Source organism: Hyperoodon ampullatus (genome assembly GCF_949752795.1).
Source record: "Hyperoodon ampullatus genome assembly, chromosome: 2".
Classification (NCBI taxonomy): Eukaryota; Metazoa; Chordata; class Mammalia; order Artiodactyla; family Ziphiidae; genus Hyperoodon; species Hyperoodon ampullatus.
Genome location: NC_136915.1, coordinates 4,255,575 through 4,274,309, shown reverse-complemented (window position 1 = coordinate 4,274,309; position 18,735 = coordinate 4,255,575). Strand labels below are relative to the sequence as shown.

At 58.4% G+C, this 18,735-nt stretch overlaps 1 protein-coding gene across 7 annotated transcripts in view; it reads right to left on the bottom strand.

The window, feature by feature from the left end:
• Positions 1-441: 441 nt before the first annotated feature.
• The window catches only part of KCNAB2 (potassium voltage-gated channel subfamily A regulatory beta subunit 2), a gene marked incomplete at both ends in the record, with an annotated part of 55,142 nt that continues 36,848 nt past the window's right edge, over positions 442-18,735 (bottom strand). For 4 of the 7 annotated variants that reach the window (XM_079724541.1, XM_079724542.1, XM_079724538.1 and 1 more), the window contains 11 exons: positions 442-531; positions 2,564-2,652; positions 3,004-3,124; positions 4,065-4,159; positions 4,327-4,447; positions 6,207-6,292; positions 9,995-10,081; positions 11,092-11,135; positions 11,955-11,999; positions 14,083-14,127; positions 16,531-16,610. In XM_079724541.1, the coding sequence (XP_079580667.1) occupies positions 442-531; positions 2,564-2,652; positions 3,004-3,124; positions 4,065-4,159; positions 4,327-4,447; positions 6,207-6,292; positions 9,995-10,081; positions 11,092-11,135; positions 11,955-11,999; positions 14,083-14,127; positions 16,531-16,610 (903 nt within the window). Of the gene's footprint in view, positions 532-2,563; positions 2,653-3,003; positions 3,125-4,064; positions 4,160-4,326; positions 4,448-6,206; positions 6,293-9,146; positions 9,192-9,994; positions 10,082-11,091; positions 11,136-11,954; positions 12,000-14,082; positions 14,128-16,530; positions 16,611-18,735 lie in introns of all 7 variants that reach the window. The other 3 variants (XM_079724540.1, XM_079724536.1, XM_079724537.1) reach the window with 1 other exon arrangement.

Sequence of the window (18,735 nt, the reverse complement as noted above, 5' to 3'; positions counted from 1 at the left end):
CACAGGAAGAGGCAGACCCGGCTTCCTCTTCCCTTCCCCAATGCCGGATGGGGTTCCCGGCAGAGGAGAGGCCAGCTCTGCCTGCCCCCAGGCCCCAGCTGGTCTTGGCCTGGCCCGGACTTGAGTCTCTGAGACGGCCCGTGGCTGGGCGAAAACATGGTGGTTTCTTGGAGGAGGAGCAGAGACGGCAGGCTTGGGCGGGACTGCACGAGTGCCTTCGAATCCCTGCCGACTCCCTGACACGGACCCGACATCGGTCCTGCGAAGCAGCGGGTGGTGTGTGGCAGCGACTTCTGCGATCTTTTCCCGGTGACATCTTGGTGCGTTGTTTTGTTTTTGAAGCAAACCACACTCTTGACTTGGCTTCAAAATAGCTTAAGCGAGCTAACAGAGAGGCTAGGAGGGAAACGGAAACCGTCCAGGCAAACGGCCGGGGGCTTCTTAGGATCTGTAGTCCTTTTTGCTGTAGGGTTTATTGCCCAAAATGCTGTCGATCTCGTGGATAATGGAAGACGACAGTTTTGGAAGGACCTGTGTGCAAAGATGGGAGCTATTCAGAATCTACCACCAAGACTGGCCTGGCCTGCAGGTGAGGTGGGGTGTAACGGAGCACGGCCCTATGGGGCCTTCCTGGAGCACAGCTCCACCCCTCCACCCCACAACGTCCTACGTCAGCCTGTTATCTGTAGAAGAACTTTAGCCCAAGAATAAACTTAATCAGAGAAGTGAGAAAATGCAAAAGCAAAGAAAAGCAGTCAGATGGGACAAAATAGTAATGGTTTAGCCATTGAACAAAGTCAAGGACTTTTAGTCCCTCCGCAAGAGCTATAGGTCATATTCTGAGCCACGTCCTTTGAGCTGTTTTGCAGCTACTGAAACCCCCACCAGGTGTAAAAAGTAACTGCATGATGACCAGACTGTAGCCATGAAATAAGCTGCCCCATCCTGCACAATTCCAAGAACTGGCCTCAGGGAAATGGGAACAAACTGACCCTGGAGTTGAAGATTAACTGTACTTAAAACAATCAGGTGGCCCTGCTCAGATGACCACATGACCAATTTCAAGATGACCGTCAGACCTAACTGTGCTGCTCTGTACATAGCCTCCTCCCTCTGCCCACAAAGCACCCCTGAAACTCCCCTTTAAAAGCTCTTGCCCCCTGATCGACACCGGGAAATTGGATCTTTGGGACGTGAGTCCAGCTTCTCCCAGGATCGCCAGCTTCCTCAATAAAGCTACCTTTCCTTTTACCCAACACTTGTCTCTCAGTATTGGATTTTTCTTTTTTTGGGCCGCGCCGTGCAGCTTGGGGGATCTTAGTTCCCCAGCCAGGGATAGAGCCCGTGCCCCCTGCAGTGGAAGGGCAGAGTCCTAACCGCTGGACCTCCAGGGAAGTCTCAGTACTTGGATTCTTGAGTGACGAGCAGCTGAACCTGAGTTCTGTAACGGGGGGACATTCTTCCCGCCGCCCGCTGGCCCCAGACTGTCCTGCTCTCATCGCATGCGGCTCCTGAAGCAGATGGGGGCCATGCTGCGTCTGTATTCCAGAAGGTTTGGGGCAGAGGGAACCTGCCCTGGTCTAAGCTCTGCCCCTCAATGGAAGGACAGCGATGGTATAAAATGCAGATTCCAGGACCAGAACACCTGATAATCCACACCCCCAAACTGCTTTTTCCAGCCGTCTTGACCTCAGCCAACAGCAACATCCCCCTTCCAGGTGACAAACCCCGGGGGCTGTCGGACCTGCTATCCCGCACCCTCACATCCAGTCTGTCAGCCAGTCCTGTTGGTCCAGCTTCCAGAACATCCAGATGATCCAACCAGCTGCCCATCTGCACCACGGCCACCCCTCGCCCCGACACCGACATCACTTCCCAGCAATCTCCGTGCTTCCCTTCTCTCCAGACTCTTTCCTCCACTCAGCAGCCAAAGGGCCACAGGGAGCCTTTGAAACTCTAAGTTGGACCCTGCCCTTCCTCGGCTCCCACCTCACTGGACTGTTGCCGAAGTCCTTAGAGGGCATGCAGTGGCCCGTGGGTCTGCCCCCACGCCGAGCTCATCTCCCGCCCCTGCCCCTCTGCTCTGGGCCCTCTGGCCTCATTGCTGTCCTGGGCTCGTGCCCACCCTGCACCTTCGCATCAGCCTGGAGCGTTCTTCCCCTGAGTATTTGCACTGCCCACTCCTCATCCTTCAAGCCTTTGCTCACCAGTCACTGTGTCAACAAGCCTACCCTCCAGCCCCCTTCAACCTGGGTCCACGGCTCCCCCCGTCCCCGCCCCTGCTGGACACCCCCGACCTTGCTCCAGGTTTCTTTTTCCAGAGTCCTTATCACCCTCCGACACATATTCTAATCTTATTTCTCGCATTTAGTGTTTTCCGTCTGTTCCAGCTAGAAAGCCAGCTCTTCGAGAGCAAGGCTTTTTGGTGGTTCACTGCTGTAGCCCAGGTGCCTTGAACGGTGTCCGGTATGTAGTAGGTGCTCAATAAGTACGTGCTGGACAGATGGCTGGCTGAGACCCTGAGCTCTGCCCAGGGCCTGCAAGGCTGGCGGCCCCCACTCACCTGTATTGCTCCAATATTCTCCATCAGCTGGTCTGCGCTGGAAGCGCCCAGGAGCACGGAGCTGACCCCCTCGTTCCTCAGGCACCAGGCTGGGGGGCAGCAAGACCAGAGGTGAGGGAGGCCCACCCACGGCAGGGCCCTCTCTGGTTCTGCCCTGACCCTGCCTAGGCCAGCCTCCTGGGCATGGGGCTGAGGGTGCCCAGGAGCGGCCGGGCAAACCAGGGGCTCAGCAGTGCTGGAGGAACCCTGGCACCAACTGCCGCCAGTGGAGAGATGGCCCAAGTGCTCAGGGACCCCCCCATCCTCTCCCCACGAATGTAGGAGCCCGTTACCCACAGCTGGCTGGTGGAGGGGGGGTGGAGGGGGTGTGGCCCGAGCACTCAGGGACTCCTGACGTCTCCCTGGGACACCGGTCTCCACCTTGCTCCCCAGCCTCTCACCTATGGCCAGCTGGGGGAGGGTGCAGCCCAGGCGCTCGGCGATGGCCTGCAGCTCCTTCAGCTTGGCCTGCTGGCGCCGGCCCTCCTCACTCAGGATCTTGTCCTTCAGCCACTGGTAGCCCTGGTTGTGGGGTGGAGGCACAGCACAGCCCACAGGTGAGGGCGGGTCACCTGGACCTCTGTGTGCATGGCACAAAATGTTGATTTGGGGCACGGCAGCACCCCCCGGCCCCGGCCTAACCATGTCCTGCTGTGGTCCAGACCTGGGCAGTTGGAAGGATGGGAACCGTTGCATCTGAAGCCTGTGGGCTGTCGGGGAGCTGAGGCCAGGCCCCTGAGCCTGGACAAGGAGGTGGATAAGCCGACCTTCCCTTCTCCTGGGAGGCTGGGCGGCCCGGGAGGTGTGCCCACAGCAAAGTCAGGGAGCCCCCTGGGAGGCCTGCTGGGGGCTGGGCAGGGGTGGGTGGGGCAGGCCATCCTGCTCTTGAATCTGGGGCTGGGGTCTCCAGTACTGGCTCTGCCCCGGCCTGGGCAGGCCTTTCTCTCCCTGCTCCTTGTCCCCCAACCCCTGCAGCCTGCAGACCCTCCTGAGTCCCCACTCCGAGGTGTGTGTGTGTGTGTGTGTGTGTGTGTGTGTGCGCTCGCCTGTATGTGGGCCGGGGGGACTTGTCCCGGGGGGCATCTCTGAGTGACACTGAAGAAACCCCGCAGCTCTCAGCCCAGAGGTCTCAGGGATGGGCCAGAGAGAGTGTGCGGGGTGTCTACAGGGGGAAGAGGCATCCCAGGGGGCACACGCAGATCCAGAGCAGGTTGTGAGGGCTGAACCTGGGGGGAGGGCAGGAGGGCGGGGGAGTGAGGGGCTTCTTCACCTGGGGGATGTCCCACAGGTGGGCAGCCTTTCTAGACATGGGGTCAGGCCAGCTGGGGCTCCAAGTTCCCATGCTCCGAACCTTCCCGCAGACAGTGGCCCAGGGAAGCCCCGCCCAGCACCAACGTGTCTGCCCAAAGGCCCCACCCCTCCAAAATGCCTGTTCCCTCCCCCAGCCCGGCCGCTCCTTCACCTTCAGGGAGGCTCTCGAGTAGGGCGGGATGCCACCGTCGTACTTCCCGGACACGATGCCGCAGGCCAGAGGGGACCAGGTCATGGCGCCCACTCCTGGCAGAGGAAAGCCGGACGAGGTCAAACGCAGGGTCCCCGAGGAGGGGAGGGGCGGGGCGAGGGGAAAGGGGCGGGGCAGGGCAGGGGCGAGGGGCGGGGCTAGGGGATCTGGGATGGGGTTGGGGCAGGGCTGGGGAGGAGGCGGGGCCGGGAGGGGAGCCCACCTATCTTGTGGAAGAGCTCGGGAAGCTGCACCTCCACCTTTTCGCGCTGGAACATGTGGTACTCGGCCTGCTCGCAGATGGGCGGGATCAAGTTGAACTGCCGGGCAACGGAGTAGGCCTCCTGGGAAAAGCAAAGAGGGGCATGGAGGGTCCCTGCCCGTCAGCGGTTCTGGGGGGCCTCCGGGGCAGCAGGGAGAAGACACAAAGGCATCCCCAGGAACGGCTGTACCGCCTGCCCCTCCCCTCTCCTCTCAGCTTTCCTGGGAGCCTGTTAGGCCCCCCTCCACGCGTGGAGAAAAGTGAGTGGGTTGTGGGACCCCAAGGCTGAAGGGATTTGGGGGAAAGCACAACTCAGCAGCGAGGCTTGGGTTCTGGCACTTACTGGCCGGGTGTCCTTGGGTAAGGGGCTCACCCCCTGTGCCTCAGTTTCCCCATTTGTCATGAGGGTCAAATGAGCCAACAGTGTTGGCAGCCCTCAGGACAGTGCCTGCCTGTTACTGGTTTTATCATGATTGTCACTGTAGGGCCTGGACCCAGGATGACGGCAGGGGCAGAAAACACTAGGTCAGGAGGGGAAAGTGGCCGGCATCAGCCCATTTCTGGGACTTGGAGGTCAAGGCCTCCACTCTGCAGACCAGATGGGTGTGAGCTCCTGGGGAAGCCCGTCTGCCAGCCCGAGAGGCCCTTTCCCCTTTAGCTTGAGACTCAGCTTTCACATCTGTAAAGTGGGGATGAGAGCCTGACACCTCAGTGAGCTCTGTGCTGGGTCCAGGCAGCTTCAGAAAAATGCCAGATGATCATTAATGCTGCAAACTCCAAAGGCCGATTGATACCATGGGCTTCTAAAGTTGTCTGTAACTTGAAATGAAAATCCTGCTTAATTTTTTTTTTTTTTTTGGATGAACCAGAAATCTGGGGCTCACTAGAGGAGAAACCCCCTAGCAGGGATGCCAGGACGTGGGAAATTCTGGTGGGTGGGGCATGGGAAAGGCTGAGGTTGGGAGGAGGCCTGGAGGCAGGGGTGAGGGGCCAGCCTGAGAGCTAGTCCTGCGAAGACGCAGTCCCCAGGCCTCTGCCCTCCCCCCACCAACCAGCTGCCTGCCTCTGAGAAGCCGCCCTGCCGACCCTTCTGGGATACCCCAGAAATATTATGAAACATCTGTCACCCTCAGCTACTGATGGCTCCCGTGGAGGGAAATGACAAGGAAGGGGATGCCTTCCTGAAAGTGCAGGTGAGGAGGAAACATCATGGATTATGAGATGGAAGCCCAGGCTCTGAACTGCACGGCCTGAGCATCCATCTTGGCATGGGCTGTGTGACCTTGGGTGTGTTACTTAACCTCTCTGTGCCTCAATGTCCACATCTGAAAAACAGGATAACAGTAGCACTTACCTCATAGGGCATTGTGAGGATTAAATGGGAGTCAGTCCACATGAAGCCCTCAAATCTAACGGGATCTGGAATACCACAAGAGCTCAGCACGGTGGCTGGCACTGTCACTGCTGCTGAGCACTGGCTGAGCTCCCGGACCCCCGCTAAGAGCTTCACACCTGTTCTCTCAGATAAGCCTCACAACAGACTCATGACGGGGTAGGTTGTTCTTGCAGTCTTGATCTACAGGTGGGGAAACTGAGGCTCAGAGAGGTGGAACCATCTGTCCGGGGCCACGCAGTGCTGGGATTCAAGCCCAGACCCCTGTCTGCAAGGCCTGCGGACATCACTGCCACATGTCACCATACTCTCCCTCCCCATAGTACCCAGTCATCTGGGCATTAGGGACCAACGGCACTGAACCTGCTAGAGCCCCGGGGTCATCATCCACGGAGCTGGGGCCGGGAGCCCAGCTGGGGGACATGCACACACCGAGAGGTCACCATACCATGATCTCCATGGAGCTCCAGCGCGATGTGCCCCAGTACATGGCCATCCCCTGGTTAATGACGTGGGTCATGGCGCGCACCGTCTCTGTCACGAGAGAAGGGGAAACCACAGGTGGGGGGGTGCGGCCGGGGGCACGGGGCCTGGCCTGGGGACATTCTGCAAATACAGGCGGGCGCCAGGGGGAGGGGGAGGGTGTTGCCGGGACGGCTTGCAAGCAGTGTACTTCCCGGCTCCGGAGTTGGGGGCGGCCTGGGTTTTCTGGGACCACAGAAAAAAGGGAGCCGCTGTCCAAGAAGCTGGTCTCGAAAACAATATTCTCAAATAGTTAGAGGTCTTATGGAGTCTTTGAAAAATGGCTTACGGATGGGATGGATTGAGACGTTTCTATGGCAGATTAGAGGGATGAAGGAAAGGTGAGGTCAACGAATGTGACTCTAGAATGGGGGGTGTCCTCTAGTCTGGGGAAGAATGGGGGACCCTGATCGCTCAGGAAGAACGAGATAAACGGATTCAGGTTATGATCAGATTGACAGGTGGCAGGAGGAAGTCACGTAATTTCTGCCCATTTCTAGTCTCCCACTTGGGGCGACTCCGGACTCTCACTGGCATCTGGAGAATTCAACGGAGAGGTAATAATAACATCTGTCGAGAGAAAGGGCAGGATGTGGGGCCCTGGGTGGTCCCAGGGGGTGGGGGCTGCAGAGCGGAGCTCCCCTCGGGTCCAGAAGAGCCAGCAGTAGACGTGGAAAGCCCCCTGTGGACCACGCCCCGACTTTCACACCAGCCTGGTATCCAGCAAGGGACCCTCTCCCCATCTACACTGGGATAGATTCTTCCTTGGACTCAAAAAAGTGTTTTGAGAAATAAAAATCTGCCAGTTAGCGTCGCCCCCGAGGCTGTTTTGGCCCCGGGGGGATATTGTGGTTTTTAACATTGAACTCGACCTCAAATTTTACAATTTTAAATGGCTCTTAGCTTTGCGGGATGACGGCTACCCCATCAGATTTCTCTCAGGTCCCATACAATGCTTGCAAGTTCGACTGCCCAAGGCAGCCTCGGAAGTTCAGCTGAAGTACAAGTGTTTCTAAAAACAAATACCCCTTGAAAGTCCCCATCTCTCCCCGAGTGGCCACTGACATGGGGCAGCTGAGGTCCCTGAAGATGGTGGGGGTGGAGGGAAGGATGGAAGGAAGGAGAATGCAGGTCGGTTCCGAGAGCTCCACCTTGGAATGGCCCAGGGCCACCGGAACCTTCTCTGGCAGAGAGTGGCACCTCTGTTTTGGGGTGTCCCTTCCCATCCACCCTGGGTCCCTGAGTGCCCCTTTGGCCGAGGTCCCCTCTTTCAGTAGAAAGCTAAGGTAGCTGGGGCTTCTGGGGTGGTGGTCTCCGTGGGCTTGCCGAGGACCTCTGAAAAAATCACACCTTGATTTCCACGCCTGGAGGCCAAGCCCTGTCCTCTCCTTCCTTCCGAGGTCAGGGACGGGGCTCTTCCCCACGCATCCCAGGGAGGGGGTCTGGCAGGGAAGCGCCCCCCTCGGGCTCTCAGCGGGCCACCACTATTCGATGTGGAGGGCGGCGCTTGGTTGGAAGGTTGAGGGTCCCGGGAAGGAACCTGCCCACATCCGAACCCTGCGTCTGGGCTCCCGGCCTGGCTGTCCTTCTTGGGTTCTTTAGAAACACTCTTGGGGAGGACCTGTGACCATGCAGTGTGACTGCCCGATTCTTTTCAGCCAAGGCTCAGGCCCACATGCCAGAGAGAGGGAAGCAGAGGGCACCCCCGTTCGCTAGCCTGGCTTCTCTGAGCACAGCTCTCTCCTAACGCCCCTTCCGTGCAGAGAGGGGAGTCCAGCGGGAGCCTGGGGGCCAGGGAGCCTGTGCACGCCTGTCGCTGGCCTGAGAGGGAAGGGGTCCTGGGCGGTGGCAGGCTGGCCGTGGAGCCCATGCACAGGAGCATGGCCCTGTGCTTCTGCCCAGGCTTGGTGTCAGTGACACCAGAAACAGGGACAATTAGGGACAGCTGTCCACCTCAATATTTAATGCTGTTTTACAGAAGCAGGAGGACCAAATCCTTCCAGCTGCTGCCAAAACCCATGATGTCTCCTGCTGCATCTCAAATAATACATGGGAGGGGTCGGGTGGCAGTGCCAGTTGGCAGGCGGGAGCCCTTTCATTGTGGACCACAGCCCAGTTCCCAGGGATACCAAGGCCTGCCCATCGTGGGTGGGGTGGGGACCCAGGGTCCTTTGGCTTAGGGGTGGGCAGAGACCACTGCATGGCCAGAGGCTGCCCCGGGTCTCAGAGTTTCCCCAGCTCATGTAGGTATTTTTCAAGGAGGAAAACAACTGCATTTCAATGGTGAGCTCTGGCTGCATGGCATGGGGCGAGAGTGACAGGTGGTCCAGCCCACCCAGGGGACTGGAGCACTGCACGCCACTGGGGGCAGGGCACCTGGTTGCTGGTGCCCTCACTTTTGGTTGAGGTGGGAGCTTAGCAAACGTGGAGAAGATAAAACCTGCTGGGGGCCAAGGTTCTGGGGTCCCCGATGTGTTTGCTCCTGTGGGAACCTGGTCTCCCCAGCCCTCTCCCAGACCATCTGGGGTCAAGGTTTCTGATGCGGATCACAGCAACCCCAAATCAGGAGGAGGCCCCGTGGATCACGGATCATGGCAATGCAAGGCGGTGCGAGGAGGGGGACGCATGCACCGGAGTAGGGGAGGAATGAGGTGACAGCGTGGACCAGGGGACGGCGGGGCTCTGCGCCGCTTTGCTTTTCTTCACTTGCAAGGTGTTTCCATAAGGCACTTATTTCTCCTTTGTGCATTTTATGGAGAAGTTTAGTCATGGGGGCGGGGGAAGAGAGTCATGTAAATAAAAGCACTGTCTCATAAAATGCAGCTCAGACACAGAGGTCAGTTGTCGGGCTGAGGGTACTGTGTACCTTCTATGATGAATGTCCTTGACTTGGAGGAACTAAATGGATCCCCTGGTGATAAAAGAAAGATGGAAAGAGACCAGAGTTCACAGCTGTGGGAACGCTGAGGGGCACAGTCTGACAAAGGGCACGGGGACGGAGGCTCAAATCGCTTTTCGCAGAATACTCATTTGGATAAAAAAACCAACCACACACACGCACACACACACACACACATATATATACACACGCACAGGTGCATGGTATATATACAAACAAATGAAGAGAAAGTAACTTGAACATAACTGAATTTTCCAAGTCCCTGAAGCAGCAAAGCACAAATGAGAAGATGCCCGAAGCAGAAAGTTGGAGGAGATAGCGGGGGCTGAGATGGCAGGAGTCAAAGAATACACAAGCGCCTGAGAAACCAAAACCGCTTTTCAAAGCACTGCACGTCTTTTTTTTTCTCCTCTGAGTAACAGTTCATTCCCCAGAGCAAAAGTCCCCTAAACCCTCCCAGTAGAATGTGGACCATGATTGAAAGAACGGAAAAGAAGGCAGCCCTTGCAAAGAGTCATCATACTGTGACTTTAGCTAACACTGCACACAGCTCAAAGCCAGGACGGGCGCGGACCCAGAGCAAGGATGGGACTCAGCCCGGAGGTGCTGGGGTGCACGTGAGGGGTCGAGCAGAGGCTGAGCTCAGGCCCGCCCCCCCGCCCCTCCCCACACGGGGAAGGCCCCACCTTCCAGACCCCCAGGCCTGGGTGCCCAGCGGGCCCTGCAGTGGTGCCTTCAGAGCCTCAGGTGCAGAGCTTTCTGCTCTTTTTGGAACCGTGACTCCCGGGCAGTCAGTGCTTCCGGGGAGAACGTACCTTCCATGGGCGTGTTGGGGTCCGGGCGGTTGGCAAACACCACGTCCACATACTCCAACTGCAGCCGCTCCAGGGAGGCTTTCAGACCTGGGGAAAGGAGCGGGGAAGGACTGTTACCATTTTCACAGACATTCCTGGGCCCTCGTGCGTGCATGCGTCTCAGGGAGCAACAGATGAAAGGGACGAGGCCCCTGGCACCGGGAGCTGTGGACGGCAGGGCGCATCTGTGGGCACGGGCCACCTAGGTGGAGAACAGCCATGAGAGAAGAGGGGCACACCCCAAAGGGGGTGGGGTGGAGTCCACAGGCCCAGTGTCCTGTGACTGCACAGAGGGGGCCCCTCCTAGAGTGGCCCGGGTGGAACTGGGAGAGCCAGGCCACCTGACACGGAGGACAGCTGCGTCGATCCTCTATGGCACCGAAGGCCAGTGGGGCCCGAAACGCATGAGTACTTCGCAGCGGCTCAGAACAGAGCTGCAGAGCGGAAGTGCCGGGCTGGGGGACGGGGAAGGGTGGGCAGCAAGGCCTCCTAATCATTTGATTGTCAATGGAGTGACTGTGTTACCTTGACGACAGTGAACGTGGGGAGAAGAGGCACGGAGGTAATACCAATCAGGATAAGTGAGACATCCTGGCACCTCCACCCCAGTGCCCCCGTGTGCTGAGGCCCGGGCTGCGTCTGACATGCACCCTCACCTGGGTCCTTCCCAATTCCACTGACCCCAGATGTGGGCATTCTTACCACACCCATTTTACAGATGCTGCCACAGAGGCCTGGGGAAGTGGTGTCCCTTGCTCAGGGTCACCCAGTGGGCACAGGGCCTAGCCTAGATTGAAACCCAGGCCTGTCTGTCTTCTCAGGGACAACACTGCCTACCCCAGGGCAGCACGGGCCCCGCCCACCCATACCCCTGTCCCCTCCCTCACGACGAGGAGGGTCTACCCCATGCGAGCCTGGGTGAACCAGAGCATGGGCTGTCCCCAGGCTCCGGACCTGTAGCATTGGTGGGGCAGGGGCCCTGTGCTTTCTTCACTTTCGCATCCACGGGGAGATGCCGTGGGTTTCGGGGGCCGTGTGGAGCCAGGGCCCCCCCTCACCTTCTATTATGTGCTTCCTGGAAAGGCCCCTCTCCGTCTCGGCTCTGAAAAACAGGCGACAGCATGTGTGATATTGCAGGCGGTTTGGGGGAGAATGTTCATGGCGCAAAAGTAGGTCAGCTCATGCCACTTGTAGCCTGATTCCACTTTGGGGATAAAACCGCGAGGCTATGCGGATTTTCTTGTGGAGATGACCTGGCAGAGCTGGGCTGCCTGCCCGCCACCCTGGGGAGGTGGGGCTCAGCGGGGGATGGAGGCTTCTGCTTTTCAATTTGCCCTTCTGTCTGGCTTGGATTGTTTTCGTCTTTGGCTTGGATTTTTAAAAAATTAAAAATGAATCCCAATTCTAATTCCTTTGAAGCCCATTTTGTCCAGCCCCAGAGAGAATATGGGGCCAGATCCCTGGAGGATGGCAGGAGCGGTCTGTGGCCCAGGGGAGGTGGAGTGATTGGGACAGTTCATGAATTTTCTGTGTTTTCCAGAAATTTTTAGGATGTTACCTTTGTAATCAGAAACAAACCAACCCACAAAAGTAAAAATAAAAATGAAACAAGGTTCGAGTCCAAGGCAGCTCAGACAAAGCTGCTTTTCTGGAACGTGACGTCCCTCAAGAGGGATGGCACGAGCCAGGCCAGATGGCTGCACAAACGCCAGCCCGCCCCCTGCTTCCGGCACCAGGAGACAGGAGACTGTGCTGCCTACGTGCTGTCCTCCAGGGGGTTCCTGAGGTCCAGGACAGACCCCGTGCAGCCTCTGTTTCCCCAGGATAACGACCCCCTCCCCACCCCCCAGGGGCCTCCTAAATCAGGGGTCTCTGCAGACCTGGCCCCCGGCCAGGGGCATGGTCTGCCCGTGGCACCTACTTTCCTCCCCAGAAGATCTTGGTGGTGATGACGAGGCTGGATCGTCTGCGGAACGAGAGAAGGAGGGGTGTTACTGGGCGTGATCCCTTGGGGTCCTCCCTCCCCCCACCTTCCCCACTGTCTTCAGCTCTTACACAGGGGTCCTAAACCCTTCCCGTCCTGGAGCATAGGGCGTGAAACGGGGCGCCTCTCTGCCATTCGATGTTTGGGGTGTGCCGAGCCCCGGGGGCCTGAGGCTCCCCATTGAGCCGGGAGACAACCCACAGATGTAACTAACCTGTGGATGCAGCTCAGTAACCATGGAACTGGGGTTGGGCAGTGGGGGCTGGAGGGAGGCGGAGTCTAGTGTGACGGAGCCGGGAGCCCAGAGGAGGGGGGACACTCGGGAGAGGGGGGGACACGGCTCAGGGAATAGAAGGCGGCTGCTGCTCCCTGGGGACTCCAAGGAGGTCAAGTGCAGGGGCTGGCGGGTGGATGGAGGGCTCTGGTGAGAACGGAGCGAGGCAAGGGACCACGCCGTCTGGCTCTTCCTCTACTGGCTGAGACTGTTTCAGAAAAGCTGTGTGTGGGGCAGCCCTGGGGAGCGGCGGGTGGGCCACTGAGGCGGGGGACGGGGGGGAGGCTAGGGTGGGGCTGACCCGAGAGGCAGGCAGGTGATGTTCCTGGGGGTTCGGGCTTCGGTGGCTGAAAGCCAGAGGAAAGGGTAGAGAGTCACGTCTCCCGCTGCACACCCACAAGAGGCAGCGCTGACACCTTTGTGACTTTGCCTTGGAGGGACAGGTGGGCGGGGGTCATGATGGCTCCTCCTGGCCACAGTTGACCTTGACCATTCCCATAGGAGGGTGACAGTGTCCCCTGGGGCCGTGCTTTCTTCTAGTTGGGGGTGTAGGGGGAGGACTGCTCAGGAAACAGCTCCTCAAAGCCAGGAGCTCCACAGCCGCCAGTGTCGCCTGCGGGGGGGGGGGGGGGGGGGGGGATGACCTAACCGGAATCTATCTCCTTGTGAGTTCAACTAAGACGTTTTCAGGGCCCTCGCTAACAGTTTCCTTTTAACTGCAAAGTGAGCAGGGATACATTTTGGTATCAATTGGAGCTGAGCAGAAACAACATGGGTGGGGCAGGAGGAGGGGTGTCAGTCATCCAGGCCCCAGAGGTTGGGGGAGACTCTAAGTTCGTGCACTAGGGGAGGGGAGGGGGAGGGGAGGGGAGGGGAGGGAGGGGGAGGGGAGGGGAGGGGAGGGAGGGGGAGGGGAGGGGGGAGGGGAGGAGGGGAGGGGAGGGGAGGGGGAGGGGAGGGGGAGGGGAGGGGAGGGAGGGGGAGGGGGGAGGGGAGGGGAGGGGAGGGGAGGGGAGGAGGAGGGGAGGGGGGAGGGGAGGGGAGGGGGAGGGGAGGGGAGGGGGAGGGGGAGGGGAGGGGAGGGGAGGGGAGGGGGAGGGGAGGGGAGGGGAGGGGAGGGGAGGGGAGGGGAGGGGGAGGGGAGGGGGGAGGGGAGGGGAGGGGGAGGGGAGGAGGAGGGGAGGGGGGAGGGGAGGGGAGGGGAGGGGAAGGGAGGGGGAGGGGGAGGGGAAGGGAGGGGAGGGGGAGGGGAGGGGGGGAGGGGAGGGGAGGGGGAGGGGAGGGGAGGGGAGGGGGAGGGGAGGGGAGGAGAGGCCCAGCTTTCTAACTGCTTCTGACTTTGCTGAAAATAAAGACACACAGGCCACAGGGACCCCAAAATGCAGTCAAGTGCTCAGCCTGGCCTGACTCCAGGAGGGCAGGCGGGAACTCTGCTTGACACCAGACACAAGGCTCCTGACCACCGCGGTGCAAGCCCTGGCTCCCCGGGGTGGCTACCCACAGTGTGAATGCTCGCACCCCCTGCAGGAAGCATGGGGCTGCCTCTATTCTGGGACGTTCTCACCTTCCCAGCAAGAAAAATTCTGGAAAAATTCTGGTGGCACAAGGGTGATGAGGCCAACCCTGGGTGCTCCACCGGAAAACAGGAAGGAACGGCCACCGGATCCTCGCCCGGGTGGCCTGCCCACCCACCCAGGACCCCAGGGTCCTCTTCCCTCCCACCAGCCTTCTCCAGCCTCTTCCCTGTGCGCGTGCGCCCTGGGGATGGAGCACAGAGAGCAGGGTAATTACCTCCATCCCTTCTTCTTGATGATATTTCCTAACACCACTTCAGCCCTGCCAAAAAGACGGAGACATGGGGACTTCATTACAGCGCAACAGAAACACCAAACCTCGCCCCACCTTGACAATCAGCCACAGGGTCCCCTCTGTGAAAATGCCACTGGGGCCTGGAGCCGTGCTGTTAATGCCCGTTGGCTCGGGAAGCTCATTCCAGAGCGAGGAGAGTGCCTGGGAGCAGCTGGGTTTCTCCCCGTGGAGGTGGCCGAGGGCGTGTGCCACTTGACCCAGCAATGGCAGCTCCGGCTCCCGTGGAGAAGGAAGGAGCAGTGTCCTGCTTGGCAAGACCAGCAGCAGACCGCTGCCCTGGCCCGTTGGAAATTCACCGGGGAAAACACTCGGCAACGTTACATGGGTGAAGTTTCTAGACACGTATGTCTTTTAAAAGGTAAATTATTCACCAAGGGCATCCTCTGTTTGCAGAGACAATCAACATGTACTCAGGGCTGAATTTCCAGCCGAGTGCGTTTGTGTTGTGTGTGTGTGTGTGTGTGTGTGTGTGTGTGTGTATGTGTGTCCCTCTTGTTTCTTGCTTCTGAACAATAGAGAGACAGATGCCATGCTGACCGCTGTCTGTTTTGCTTGGCGTCCCTCCGGACCCTGAACCAAACTCAGGCCAGCCGGGGTCATGCGTGGACCGTTCCAGCCTCGCTTGGCATTGCAGCGCTGGATTAACTTTTAAGAACTTTCTGCTTGTGGCGAAATGTTTCTGAGCAAAAAACAACAGACGGAGAACCATCCATACCCAGCGCTACATTCCAATTATAACAGCGCCTGAGTCATCCACTCAGAAATAACGGGCTCTAATTTGTGAGCTGTTTAGCATACATTTGGAATGTTCTTCGTTTGCGGTCAAGATGCACAGAAAGTCACTCAGCCCTGGGTCTCTTCCTTTTATTCCTGGGTCCCTTGTTGGTGGCACAAAAGGTCAGGAAAGGAGGAAGAGAGGGGAGCAGGCAGTGGTCCTGGGGCTGCAGGAGCTGTAGGCAACGACTCACCCGAAGCCTGTTGCTTTCGGCTGTGAATTCTCCTGGCCATGAATTTGGTAAGCCTCTGCCCAGCGGGGGCACAGAAATCCTGCGGCTCCCCGGGAAGCGCCCGAAGCATGAGAAGCAGGGGCACTCAGTAAGACAGACGCTTGGCGCTCTGGTTAGCAAGAGGGACTCAGTGTGCTGGCCCCGGCACGCCAGCCCCGGCTGTCCAGTTAAGCTGGGGGAAGTGAAGACAGTGACGCAGACAGTGTGGCTGCCGTGAAAGGGGGGTGCTGGGCTTGGACACAGGGCCATCTGGAGCTGCCTTCCTCACGCTCTCCTGGGCAGCAAAACGGAGGCAGGCGCAGGGCCAGGGAACAGGCTGGGGTGCTCGGGATGGGGGGATGCCTCTGGGCTTGGAATCTGCATCGGGCTTTTCCACCTCTGACCCTTCGGCTTAGCTCATCTGTCTGGAAAGCATTTCGCTCTGATGGAAAGCAGCTGCCGGTTTGGAGGGGTGGGGAGGGAGCTGTGGCATCAGCAGGACAGAGGGCTGCTGACAGGGTCTGGAGGAGATTTGGGGGTCCCAGTGGAGGCCCTCGGGGCCGTCAGATCATCAGACCAGGACTTGAGCAAAGTCCCAGCTGGGGTCCTGATTCTCGGTACCCTAGGCCCCATCGCGAGCTGCAGGTAATAACCCAGAGCCTGCGAGGCAGGTGCTGGCCCTGTGGCCACGGTGCACGGGCAGTGGGCCAGGCTGAGCAGCCCAGCTGATGGGAACTTGGCTCGCCCCAGGCAGCAGGGGGCCAGAGGGAGGACAAAGAGAGAGCCAACAAATGATTTCACAAACAAACGCTGACTTTTGGAAACCCGATGCAGGAGAGTGGATGATTTGATTACAGCCAGTCTTTAAAACTGAAGCCAGCCGCCTTGGCTGAAGAGGGCTTTTACATAATTGAGCAGGAAAATTCACTGCCAAGATGGGAAGAGCAGCTCCCTGCAGAGCTCGGCTCAGCAGACCCTGCTCTCCCCAGCTCCTGAGACGCCCTGCAGCCCTAATTGCACCATTAAGATGTGAAAATATCAGGCATGTGGGGCTGCCTGCACTTCGCGGGCTCGGCAGGAGAGCCCCCCGGACTACAGCTTAATCACGGCTCTCGCCCAGCGCAGCATCTTTGGCACCAGAAGGGCTGTGGTCATCTTGCTGCTTGAACACACGGGAGTTTAGCAAGTGACCAAATGTTCTGTGTGATTCTGGCCCCGTGAAAACACCACCTCCCCACGCCGTTTATGGTTTAGAAAAGCAGGCGGAGTGGGAGGTGCAAAGCCTCTGGGGAGCAAGAGCCCCAGGAGCAACAGAAGCCCCGGCTCCTCCCGGGGAAGCGGGGGTTGGCCCGCGTCGCTTTTTCCCGTGAGAAAAGGCACGTACTTGCCCGCTGCGTAGACTTCCGCGGTATCGAAGAGGTTGATGCCATTGTCGTAGGCCAAGGTCATTAGCTGCTCTGCCATCTGAAACGAGAAAACCGGGGCTGCTCGCAGGCGGCACCATCTTGCCAGCCCAGGGGGAGAGCCCGGAGGCTCCAGAGCACAACCTCGTGGCCTGGGAAGACCCCCCCGTGTGCCCAGGCGGCCCTGGCCCCGCCGCAGGACAGGCCTGGAAGCAGCTCAGTCACAAACCCATAGAGAAGACAGAAGACAGAATGAATGCAGAGGCAGCCTCTGGATTGTGAATTTCTTGTGAGCAGGGACCCCACCTATTAGGTCCTCTCAGGGCTTAGCACCTGTGCTGAGCTGAAGCGTGTCCCCCCCAAATTCATGTCCACCCAGAACCTCAGAATGTGACCTTATATGGCAATGGGGTTTTTGCAGATGTCATTAGTTAAGATGAGGTCATACTGCATTAGGGTGAGTCCTACATCCAACATGAGTGGTGTCCTTATAAGAATAGACACAGACACACAGGGAAGAGGCCATGTGAAGATGGAGGCAAAGGTTAGGTAATGAGCCTGCGATCCAAGGACTGCCAAGGACTGCCAGCCAGCAGCAGAGCTGGAAGACAGGAACAGAACTCCTTCAGAGCCCTGGAGGCAGCGCAGCCCTGCGGACACCTTGATTTTGGACTTCTGGCCTCCAGAACTGCGACAGAATAAACTTCTGTTGTTTTACGCCCCCCAGTCTTTGCTCCGGCCGTCCTGGGAAACTAACACAGCCCACAACAGGAGCGTGATAAATCTTGGCAGAATAAATCCTCTTCAAAAGCTATGGCTAGAATGTGCCTGTGATGCTGTATCCCTCTGAATTCTCCCCAGCAACGGCATGAGGGTGAAATTACTGTTTGCAGATGGAGAAACTGCCATCCTCAGCTAGCCCTCTGGCCTTGGCCCTGCTTCTCCAGTGCCTTGCAGACTGGGGTGGATGAATGGCAACTGATGGGCAGTCGGGGTGAGGATCCGAGGCAGCCTGCCTGCCACTGACAGCCTCCTCCAAGATGCAGTGGACAATGAACTCTGCTGGCCCGCTGGACAGTGCAGGCATCCGTCTGAGCAGGGGTCACAGATGCAAACTCCCCCACCAGCCACTTCTCGAAGCTCAGCTCAGAGCCCCAAGCCTCCCTCCCAGTGGCTAGCCCAGGGTGCGGTGAATAATACTTTACGCTCAAAAACTGCACGACAGAAAGCCAGCCAGCCAGGTGCAGCTTCTAGGAGCTTCTCCCAATACCAAACGCAGAAGCCCCACCGGCCAGGCAGGCGAGGAGAGGGAGGCTGGCACCTGGTGAGGGTTAGTGGGGTGGGAGGGGGCTCGAACACTGCCAGGCGTGACCAAATCCTTTTATTTTTCAAGAGAAGCCAGAAATCCAGGATACCGGGGAGCGGGGTAAGTTCCGATTTTCAAATGTTGGCGATGAACCCCAAAGGTTTCAGATGATGAGCCAAAGCTAACCCCCATCAGTCAGCTGCTGTCTTCCGACTAGGAAAGCTCACTGGTGGCGGAGTTTTCTGGATCCATCTGCAGGGCGGACTGGTTCCTCTCCTCCTTTCTCCGCCTCAAGTGTAACAACGTAGCCGAAGCACCCCTGCATCCTCCTCGGGGTCCTCCCTCCCCCCTCCTCCTCCTTTCTTTGCCTCCAGAGCTCCAGGCACACCAGGCTCCTTCCCTGGTTATCCCGCCTTCATCCTTACTTTTCCGGGATGTGTCCCACCAGGCCGCCGGAGCTCTGCCCAGGAGAGGACCATGTGCTGGGCCCCGCAGGTTACACAGATGGTTTAGGCGTGCACGCTGTCTCCTGGGAGGGTTCTGAGCGAGGTGACCCAGGGCCAGGGCTTTTATTTTCATATTTCAGACACACACATATTCTCTTATGTCCCCATTGTGCTCACAGGGAGGGTACCACACTGTAGGTATTCTTTTGCATTTTGCTTTTTTCACTTCCAATACATCCTGGAAATAGACCCATAGCAGTTCGTGGAGATCTTCTTCATTCCTTTAAAAATTTTTTTTAAAAATCCGGGTAAAATATACATAAAATTTACCATTTTAACCTTTTTTTTTTTTTTTTTTTTTTTGCTGTGCCACGCAGCATCTTAAGTTCCCCGACCAGGGATGGGACGCGTGCCCCCTGCAGTGGAAGTGCCCA